This window comes from Macrosteles quadrilineatus, unplaced genomic scaffold (assembly GCF_028750875.1).
Source record: "Macrosteles quadrilineatus isolate MER2022 unplaced genomic scaffold, UCM_ALF_1.0 Scaffold_5__1_contigs__length_97177068, whole genome shotgun sequence".
Taxonomy (NCBI): Eukaryota; Metazoa; Arthropoda; class Insecta; order Hemiptera; family Cicadellidae; genus Macrosteles; species Macrosteles quadrilineatus.
Genome location: NW_026542598.1, coordinates 88935009 through 88946072, shown reverse-complemented (window position 1 = coordinate 88946072; position 11064 = coordinate 88935009). Strand labels below are relative to the sequence as shown.

The window sequence follows — 11064 nt, the reverse complement described above, 5'->3', positions numbered from 1 at the left end:
CGAACTATTGATAATATATAATATTATATCGATGGATAGCCCGCGTACGTGACACTGCGATCCTTGCCGAGCCCGTGTTCGGAATTTCTTACGAGCACCGTTAACACCTTATCTGATGCAGGGTTTACAAAATCTTTCACCTCACTTCCAGTAACAAATGCACAGGGTAAGTGAAGCAGAACACTGTATAAGTGCCGTTTGACCACAGATTATACGACATTTCTACTGAATTTTCAACGGTTTTGTAACATTTCAAAACGTTATTGGAGGTTTTATTTTTACAATATTTGCTTCAAAAGTGTAATGTACTTGTCTACAACGCCCGGGTCTAGTGTTTATGTTTTAACATAGCTGAGAACCTATTGAAGAAACTAATTTCAATGGTTAATTTATCGACCGCCATCTGATTTTACAGATCCCTTAATATATGTGGGCTTCTAGGTATGCAAAGATACTAGAAACCGGCTGCTGACTGCGTGTTGTGACGAAAAATGAAGCACTAACATCTTAGACTGATGATGTGGGATAACTTCCTTATAGATAGATAGCTATTAAATGTTTACTAATGCCACCGAATCAACACGGACATCAAAATGTGTTTATAATAATCCCATCTACAAATCAATGAAAAAAAATCACTACGTAATTAAAACTATTTGGTGGTGTCTCATCTGGGAGATCAAGTTTAATATAGCCCGGGCCCAGACGTTAGCGTTAGAATCAGTTCTTGGTTTAACAACCCTGCTCAGAGAACTCGTCTAGTATTAGGACTTTTTACTTCGGATTTAGACGCGTACAGCAACGTCTCCAAACTGATATGGTCACTAAAAAGTTAAGCATGCTTTTCAAATATACCCCTCTAATAAAAAAGAGGTGTTTTTGTCAATATCAATATAATGGAATATAATCTTTGCACCAACTCTGACAGAAAGAAGCGGAAAACTCAATTAAATTTAATGTACAAGGTTGCATGCAAAAGAAGATTGCCCAGTGGGACAACGTAAAAATGCAGTAGACCTTAGAACAGGAACAGAAAAAAATAGTCTGTCAATTTTACAAAATGAAAATAGAAACATAACCCCATTTCTATTGTTTTTGTTTATACACATTTTTAAAACTTATTTACTATCTTTTGTACTGTATTGAATTTGTTTCATTGATTAAAAACTAATCGTCTTAATTTGTAAAAGGTAATGAAACTTCAACCCTTTAGACATGTTGAAATTGTTATTATTATGATATAACTTAGGCTAGGCCTAATGATGTTGACGTGCTTGTGTTGTCATAATACAGTAGGCCTAACCTAATGTCAAGTTTACAACATAGTATTTGTTTACTTGTTAACATAGACTCTAAGTAATAAATATATATAAACATTTTAGACTTTACAACTTTAATTGTATGGGTATGGAGAGCAAGCTGGCGTAGTGGCTAGAGCGCGGGACTTCAGTCACTGAGGTCCCGGGTTCGATCCCCACCAAGTCACCAATGGATTTTATCCAAGTGATAATGCCGCAACCCCTAGGTTTAGCCTGAAGCAATGTGAAAAACAATCCCAGGCTCGTGCCTAGCGTCCTAGGAAAAAAATTGGATGGGTTGTTGTTAGCCTTATGGTTACCAGTGTATTGGCACAGAAGATTCGTTCTGAGGGTCCATGCTGCTTCCCACTTGACTGAAGGACTGAGTTCGCTTTGCGTTAAAATTGCTAGATCTACAAAAAAATATTGCCAAGTGAAACTTTGATTTTGCAAAATGCAATGTTTGTTTCAGGATGACACCTCCAGGACGAAAATCGCTAACAATCAAATGGTGTTCCTGTGATTCTTGTGGAGTAACTCTTTCCCAGAAGGATTTACAGCAGCACAGTGGTTCATGCCCTCCCAATTTCAATGATTGGGAACATCCGTTTATAAAGGATAACACTTTATTTAGCTTTCTGGAGCAATCCGATATTAATGGTAAACTAAGTAAATTTGGTTCTACTTTTTCTTAATTGGATGTTTATGTATTTTTACTTGCCCTTTTCTTGAATAAGATATAAGTTAAGTTAGGCTAGACCTAAATGAATATTGAGTTATTTCTATTTTGAAGTGCCGTTCTAGATTTATTTATTCGAGTAGGCCTACTCGTGATGTAAAAATTTTAACCTATTTATACCTGAGCATTGGATTCCTACAAATAAGAGGTTTCAGCTTTTTGAAGAGGCCTAGCTGTATTGTCATTAAATATCCAACAACTTGGTTACCAACTATTAAAAAGTTAGCCTGTCTCTTTATCATTTCTGTAACCATCGTAAGTTAAACAAATTTGGCTTTTTCAGATGGTCCAAAGTTGAGAGAACATGAGAAACAGTTTTTTGTATTTCTATCTCAGTCGGCCATGCAGCTCTGCCACTTTCAAATCGGAGAACAAGTTCTTTTGGTAAAAGATAACGAGTCTACCATCAGAACTGTGTGGCCAAGTTCAGAAAAAACTTTGACTTCCGTCACGATTCCTCTACTATTATCAGGTAGGTAAGTTTAAAATTTTACGAAATTTATATCTAGTATATACTTAGGCCTAGTGAATAAGTATAATTGAGCTTAGGAAAAAGAAAAGCCACACTCCTATCAACTACATTGGTTCTTTAATGAAAGGTCTTGAATAGGCCTAGTACCATTGAATTATACAAGCCAATCTGCGTTCCGCTTATGCGCCTCGCTTCCGCGTCTATAAAGTACCCAGGTATTTTATCTATTGCATGTGATGGTAGGCCTAATTACTTTTAGGGTTAACCTTTTAATTATGTAGCTATGCAATGCTGTACTTCCAATTGTTTACATAGGTACATATTAGTTCAGTTTTCAATAATAATAATACCGGTAATAATAATAATAAAAAATCTGGTTTATGCTTCCCATTGCAAAGCACAGGCAGAGCAATCAGTATAACTTATATTATAAAGCTGTTTGAATTGTCAAGTGGATTAGGGTTTACCTAGGCTGCATGAAGAATCTCCCATTCTTTTTTATAAAGTCAGGAAATCCTTGGCAATAGGCATGATTAATAAAACATAATTTTAAACACATTATAATTAAAAACAAACATAAACTTTATTAGCTGCTCAAGGATCTTAGCCGAGAATGCAAAAGAAGGTTAAATCTATGGCAGTCAGATATCAAAGTTTTACCATTCTAAAAATAACATTTTGTTTAAGGTATGAGCCAAAAGGGATCAGAAGATAAAAAGATAAAAGTGACTAAATTATCAAAACCGCCACTACCAGCTCTCAAGATTCAACTAACCTCAATTGAAGAACTTGATCAAGATTCTCTGATACCTTTGTGCAAACAGATGTATACTGGTCGGATATTAAAACCTGGCTTTGAACTGTGGTTACCATTTTGTGGGAAGACTGTCAATTTAACAATTTTAGCTTTATCTCATAACATGGGTTCTGATAGTGAAGACTTGTCCACCCAGTTAGAAAAACTTGATATTAAGGACGATTCAATGGAAAATTATTTTCTAATAGTGGACAGAACGGAGTGGGAAATATTAAATAAGTCTGATACAAGCAAGAATCAAACAAAAGAAATTCGCTTAAGTGATATTGGGGGTTATCAAGAAGTTACTAAAGAACTGATTGATACAATTTCTCATGCATTGAAGCCAACTAGCTCCAATAATTGTAAGTAATTGTATACTGTACTTATCCTTCTCAGCTTAATTGTAAGTTACTCTAGTGTATAAAATTTAGTTTATTTTAGTAGCCTGTGTTATTCACTTCAGTGCTGTCATGCTACAAGTACAGTTAAACCAAAAATTCTGTGCGTGCGTACGGGTCGCTACTAGCTGAACTAAAACATACGAGTAACGGTTATTGCCAGTGCCCCAGGGGGGGTAGAGGTGAGTAAGTAGCAAGACACAAATGTTTACACACAAGTAGCCTACCCCCACCAACCCCCTCGCCAAGACCCAACCAGATCTGTTCGTGCGCATAGAATCTTTGGCCGATCTGGGACAGTGGCAATTATCATTATCATTGTCAACTGAGATGGGGACACCACCAATGACAAATACACCCCCTAACTAAATATCAGCCATGTACCTACTGTGGTGGTGTATTTTTGAATTGTATTATATTTCAATATTTCAATTGCGCCTGCTAAGAGATAGTTGTATAATGTTAGAGTCGTAAATTAAATATCCAACTGTTGTATGAGGTTTTTAAATACCACAGGGCCTGTTACCATTTCAAGAATGTATGATTTATTTTCAAACTGTCTGAATTAAATGATAGCTTGCTTCTTCAGCAGCATATTACGGTATGTGATTTAAAAAATGTTTCACTTCTTAACATTTTGTTATTCCAGATTTTTCATCAACAAAAGGAATTTTACTCTACGGCCCAAACGGTGTCGGTAAAACGTACATCACCGAAGCAGTGATCAATGAAGTGAATGCCCACGTCGTTCAAGTTAATGTGAGTCTAAAATGGATACGCATTTTTAGTACTATATTAGTTTTGCATTATTTGTACAGTGGAAAAAACACTATTTTTTTCTTACGAATAACTTAGTTAATATATATGGGAGACGAAGGATATATATCTACCTAAGCTACTTCTTGTTGAATGTCTCAATAATCAATTTGATATCTACCTGTTCTAGAGTGGAGAACTATTCAGCAAGTTTTTTGGCGAGACAGAACTCAGGCTGAGGAAGCTTTTTGAAGAAGCGAAAAGTAAATGTCCGAGCATCATTGTTCTTGACAACGTTGACACTCTTTGCTCAAAACGTGGTGGAACAGAACAAGAACGGAGAGTAACATCGTATCTGCTAACTCTGATAGACTCGTTGAAGGACCACAGAACTGTCGTGTTGGCAACAACGTCTCAGTTGAACCTTATTGACCCTTCACTGCGCCGGCCAGGCAGGTATCACCATGTAACTATCTTTCCTATATCAATTACAAAGGAATTAGTTCGATTAGCAAGTATAAGTAGGCCTAATTTAATCCTCACTTGTCCCAACAAAAGAAATCATACCCCACTACAAAAGATATTTAGTAGGCTATCCTATTGGTTCATAACAAAACTAATCTTGTAAAGGAAAAAAACTCTCTGAAATATTAGGAACAACGTAAATAAATTTTACTAAAATCACACCACTGATGTAGTCTCTAGCTACATACACATAATTATGACAAGCTCTTGAAAATCTGGACTATTATTGTCGGTCGTTCAGGTTTTCCGGAGCTGGTTATAAATTGATGTATCCTTTTGAACGCAGTGGCGAGCAGTTCGTAGACTGCTACTGCTGACACGTCAATAACCATTCAACACTCTAATTCATCAACCTGTAATAAGAGAGGTTATAGATTAGTGATTTCCGCTACCTAGTACTTACTATATATTAGTAATGCTAATTCTAGCATTACCAAAGTACCAAAACTCCATGTATATTTTCAATTAATTCTGTTAAAGGTTGGATTGTGAAATTGAAATCAGCATTCCTTCTGTCGCCGATCGCATCGACATATTGAATGTTCTGCTGGCGAGATGGTCTATAGACGAGGCAGACATCAGACGAGTGGCGCAGGCAGCTCATGGTTACGTAGCCGCGGACCTGCAGTGTCTTGTAACCAAGGCGGTTATGCAGGCACACACCCAGGGGGTTGAAACCAGTCACCTGTACTGGGCTTTGGCTCAGATCAAACCAAGCGCAATGCGAGAAGTTCAAGTTATGGTTCCTAATGTAAGTTGCGTTGATATGTGTAAATTTAAGTTAAAGGTTGTAATTAGAAAAATCTTCAGCGAGAGAGGTGCCAGTGTTGAATTTTTTTTTAATTTAACATCTTTACCTACATAAGTGAACATTGAAATTCTTAGTAGAGCTGATTACAACCAACAGTTTTGTCAATCTGTGTCCCTACCTAGATAGGAAAGATTTATTGACACAAATACGCCCGTTATTGCACTGTTTCTAGGTAGTTAAATGCAAAGATGATGAAAAAAATGAGTAAAGCTTTATGTGCAGGAAAGTTTGTTATTGGCTAAGACCAGTTTAGACTGAACAAAACTGCACAAGTCATCTTCCTTCATTTCACACTTATATTTCAGTTAGGTTTTAGATAAAATACAACCAATGTGACAAAAATTTTCTCAGAATCAGATGAGAAACCTTTGGATTATCACACGAGCTCTCTTAACCACTCAGCTGTTATTGAACATGATAATAATAAAATCTTGCTTACAATGTTGTTCAAGAATGTACTTTGCTTGATATCAAGCAAAACAAAATAATATATAGTTTCAAAACTATTGATTACAACCACATTGATTTATCAACAGGTGAAGTGGACAGATATTGGAGGTATGGATGAGTTGAAGTTAAAGCTGCAGCAGACAATAGAATGGCCGTTGCGATATCCAGAGTCATTCGTCAGACTAGGCATTAGTCCACCGAGGGGTGTTCTTATGTACGGTCCTCCCGGCTGTTCCAAAACCATGATCGCCAAGGCGTTGGCGACCGAGAGTAAACTGAATTTCCTCTCGATTAAGGTAAAATAGTCTTCTGTTTCGCCAGAAATTCATGCGTACAATTCAAGATGTTTTCCTGGGACCTGGACAGTTATGTAAGTTTTTAACTGAGGAAAATTTACTCTATTTCTATGCAGGCCTGTGGTTTACACAAAGACAGGCTATGGGCCTGAGGGATAATTAAGCCTCTTTCCGATGTAAAAATTTACCTTATAGAAGAATTTTCCTCTCCCTTGCGCCCCCAACAAACCTAAAACCTCTTGTGCCCCAGGGCCTGCACCCATTTACTAAAGTGCCTCTGTTTCCATTATTAACATTTTAAATACATACTAGGTAGTGAGGGCATATTTTAATGGCTAAATACACTCTCGCCAATCCAGTGAATACATTAAAATGACTTGGATCTTGATAGGTACTCTCGTTTTCCTGGAGAAGATTGCGTAAAATGCCATCTTGAGTGTTACAGAAAGACAGACAGACAGAAATTTAGATGAGACTTGTTTCGGCTTCTTTAATGAATAAAACGTAAAAATAACCTACAAATTTATGATTCTGAGCAATGTACAGACAAAAACTCAAATTTTATTTATATATAGATTTAACCAGCTGTTAGTTTAAACAAATCGAAGATTACAAAGATTGCTTTAAAAAATAATTTGAACATCCTAGTATTTTACTATGTATATTTAATTAATCTGTCATCCTCTTACAGAAAAATTGAACGTATCAATGATTAGCATTACACATAGTATAAATAAGTCAACCCTAAGTATGTCTTTACATTTTTATCCAAATGCTGAATTTGTGACACAAAAACCGAATGTTTACAGCTGTTATGTTAAGCAAATTATTTTATGCCAAAAGCTAGTTTAGAATCTTAGCGTCGGCTGCTAGACTTTTTAAAAATTAAAACTTAATTTCTAAAAAACTGGGACCCTAAACTAAAATTATGGCTTCGACATTCCCTAGTTTTCAAAATTATCTTTCTTTCAACACAAAAATCATGAAAATCCGTCGAGTGGTTGATTCAGAATCGTGAAATAAAAAAACACTGTTTCCTTTTAATATTATAGATTCCAATGCTTAATTTGTGCAAGCTTTGTAAAATGTAAATTATAGCCTTGTTACAATTCCTGCCAAGTGTAGTTTTAATTATATTTTGTTATTATGACCAGCCAACACTGTTCTGAATTCTGTTTGAAATCTTTACTACTAGACAGAGTTAAAGAAAAGCTTTTTGATGTCATTACTTCATGTTAGTAGGTCTCTTGTGAACTGTACCAATCTGGTTCAATTCTTTCAAAGTCTTTTAACATGATATAATGTCGTGATCTAGTGGTTCTGAAACTTACTTAAGCTTAGTTTTCTTCATCTAGTGACAAAAAGACGATCCCTCAGGCTCAGAGGACCTACTGTATATTGGGTAATTCCCTTCACTAATAACCTCATTATAATAATTATAATAATAGTTTGGTTTAACACTTAGAAATATAGGAATTAAGGTATTTTTTTAAATTATATGCCAGGTGCTAAAAAAACCAAAAAATCACAAAACAACCGTGATATTTCATCCTATCATCGGACTTCTTCAGAGAATAGATTGAGGAGAAAAGAAATAAAACAATCCACTTTATAGTTTTCCTTAAAAATATTTGTTTTTGTCAGCATCACGTAATCCTACGACAACCAACATATCAATGCTTAATGTTTGTCTCTTCAGGGTTCAGAATTGTTCAGCAAATGGGTCGGTGAGTCAGAAAAAGCAGTGCAGGCTCTGTTTAAGAAAGCGAGAGCCGTCGCTCCGTCGATAATCTTCCTGGACGAACTAGACGCGTTGGGAGGTGAGAGGAGTGGTGCTAAGGAAGGAAGCAACGTTCAAGAGAGAGTTTTGGCTCAGCTGTTAACGGAGATGGACGGTGTGGAACCTCTGGGCAACGTCAACATAGTTGCTGCGACCAATCGGCCTGACAGAATAGACAAGGTTAGTCGACTGTAGAATACAGTGCATGTATGATCTAACAAAGCAAATTATTGATGGTAGATATAATTTTAATCCGTAATTTTTTGAAAAAGAAATATGAATAGTTTAGCTAGCTTACCTGAGAAGGGGTCCAGGGGCTTATACAATAAATTAACCAAAAAGATAACACTGATATTTTGTCCTATTAGCATCTTTTGAGAGAAGGTTCAAGAGTCAAGATATTATTTCAATAACTATCTCTTTTTAGATAATCTAAATATTGCAATCAGTAGGCCTAATAGTCAAGTTTTCTATGGGTCCTCAGTCTTTACTTGAACTTGAAAATGAAATGCACGATTATTTGTGGGTTTATTCGCATGCTTGGTTTCCACCTACTTTTGGCGGAATCGATAGAATATAATTCACGTGATCAGATGTGTTTCTAATTCCAGATCAAGTTACGATACACAGAATGAAAAGAAAGGGCGTCATACTATAACTAGGTAGGATTATAAAACCAACCACAGACCAATTTAAAAAAGTGAATCTTCCCAAATCTTAATAAGCTATCTATTAAAAATGTAATTGAATATTTTAAAATATAGATGTCAACACAACATTTGAAAAATTTATATTTCACTTTTTCTTTCACATGTAAGCATTTTTTCATGTTGGATATATCCATCTGGATATTTAAGTGATTACTGATTGCAAAGGCTGTCTACAAAGTTTGCACTAATATATTTACAATGTCTACGCAGCCGTAGTGGATGATCACAGTTTAGCTGCCAAGATATATTTTGGTTCGGTACTAGGTTTTAAGGATCAGAAAGAAATCTTAAGAAATCATAAATCAGAATTGTCTCTTAAGGTTCAACCACCAAACTCACATCTGGATCAAAATGTTTCACCTTTGACAAAATTCATGACTTGTTTCACAGTATTGTTTTCTCAGATGAGTAGGTACCCAATATTTGGATAAGTTTTTCATAGTTGGACAATATTATTCCTCCCAGTTGTTAAGTAATTGATGGTTTAGGCGTTGCTGAGACCTGGTCGACTGGACAGACTCGTCTATGTGCCACTACCTGATTTGGCCACAAGGATTTGTATACTTCAGCTTCAACTTGTAAAGATGCCCGTTGCAAGTGACATTGTCATTGACGATTTGGCATTGAGAACAGAGGGTTATTCCGGAGCTGAGGTCAGTAATTTTGATATTATCGACTAAAGATCAGGACTGGTTGGATTCGGTTAGGTCATTCTAGATGGCCCTTGATGTTCAATAGGGTTAATGTATATTAATGAACATTAATCAATAACAAAAAGCATTGGAAAATAAACTCGTTTAGCAACCAAAACTGAACCCAAGCTTCTGTTGGGTAAAGAGAAATATTTTGGCAAACATTTATAACATTTTGTTACCAATACTTGTTTGGTACAATTTTGTAAAATTATTAAAATTATCAAGTTTTAAATAAACTGGACATAAAAAATACATTGATTAGATTAGTTGTAATGCTGTTTGAACAAACCACACTACCGAACAGAGGAAACATTCAATGGTATACTTAAGCGGTGTCTAGGGCAAAGCCCAACACCGCCCCATGTACCACAGTGCTCACGGTGGAGGAAGACCCTGTGGTAGAGGAATTTTCCGCATAGTGCTCATTGCTCGGGTTCTTCCTTGCTCGACACAACATACTAAGAACACAATATAGTTTATATGTAACTTGCTTCTCTGTGATTGAGCAAAAAAAAAAAGCTTCAACTTGCTGTACAATTTTAAATTTTTGTATTCCTGCTTGTTGCATTGATAGAATTTGTTTTGCAGGTGATAGCCGTTTGTCATGAAGCAGCTATGAACGCTCTACAAGAAGATTTCAGCGTTTCTGAGGTTAAGGAGAAGCATTTTACAAAAGCATTAGAAACACTCCGACCACGCACTCCGGCTTCTTTGTTGCAATTGTATGAAACGTATAAAAAATGATACTGCCTGATTACCAGACCATTATTCAACCCTTGAGTCTAATCCTAACCACAGATCTTCATTTTTAATTATTTATTCAAGTACAAAGATTAAGTTTTACAAAAAAAAAAAACAAGCTGCAACAGGGTGTCAACAGAAATTTTGTCATTAATTTCCCTGACTTTCCATGACCATTAACCATTACACACACGAATAATACTGCCTAGTCAAGTTATTTCACAGAAAATATTGAAATATGTATTAACAGATAACAATGGAGTACAATGTACAACAATGAACTAATACAAACTCAAAACCCATATACTAAGACAACTATATAAATTGAAATTGTCGTACATTTGTGAAAAATTCTGAAAAATGCTACAATAGTCGGGGTTACGTCCGACTAGAGCATTGAAAGGTCCCCTGAAATCCATCCATCATTGGGGATTTCCATGACTTTCAATGACCAAATTTTTTTTTCCATGACTATCCCTGACTCCAGAATGTGGACACCCAGTTCAAGTCTCACAAGGCTTGTCTGCATCTCAACACAATTTGTCTTCAATTTTAATTTAAAAAAACGTGAATTTTAACCACAGGTAAGAATAT

The 11064-nt window shown here is 35.8% G+C and overlaps 1 protein-coding gene across 2 annotated transcripts; it reads left to right on the top strand.

Annotated features, from left to right (window-relative positions):
- Positions 1-1088: 1088 nt before the first annotated feature.
- Positions 1089-10483, top strand: LOC128994133 (ribosome biogenesis protein SPATA5). Of its 2 annotated transcripts, XM_054418427.1 has the most exons (11): positions 1089-1190; positions 1771-1958; positions 2321-2509; positions 3197-3670; positions 4356-4465; positions 4653-4918; positions 5468-5738; positions 6335-6544; positions 8244-8504; positions 9523-9687; positions 10318-10483. In XM_054418427.1, the coding sequence occupies exons 2-11, from the start codon at positions 1772-1774 to the stop codon at positions 10471-10473; spliced, it is 2289 nt and encodes a 762-aa protein (XP_054274402.1). In that variant the 5' UTR covers positions 1089-1190; position 1771; the 3' UTR covers positions 10474-10483. The 2 variants fall into 2 exon arrangements, with proteins under 2 accessions (XP_054274402.1, XP_054274403.1); XM_054418428.1 differs by lacking the exons at positions 1089-1190; positions 1771-1958 and having other exon boundaries at positions 2396-2513.
- The last annotated feature ends 581 nt before the right edge of the window (positions 10484-11064 follow it).

Bases quoted from the DNA above. Each gene is read 5' to 3' on its own strand.
- LOC128994133 (XM_054418427.1), top strand. From the start codon at position 1,772: ATGACACCTCCAGGACGAAAATCGCTAACAATCAAATGGTGTTCCTGT. The intron at 2,510-3,196 runs GTAGGTAAGTTT...ATTTTGTTTAAG, and splicing joins GATTCCTCTACTATTATCAG to GTATGAGCCAAAAGGGATCA. The intron at 8,505-9,522 runs GTTAGTCGACTG...TTGATGGTTTAG, and splicing joins GGCCTGACAGAATAGACAAG to GCGTTGCTGAGACCTGGTCG.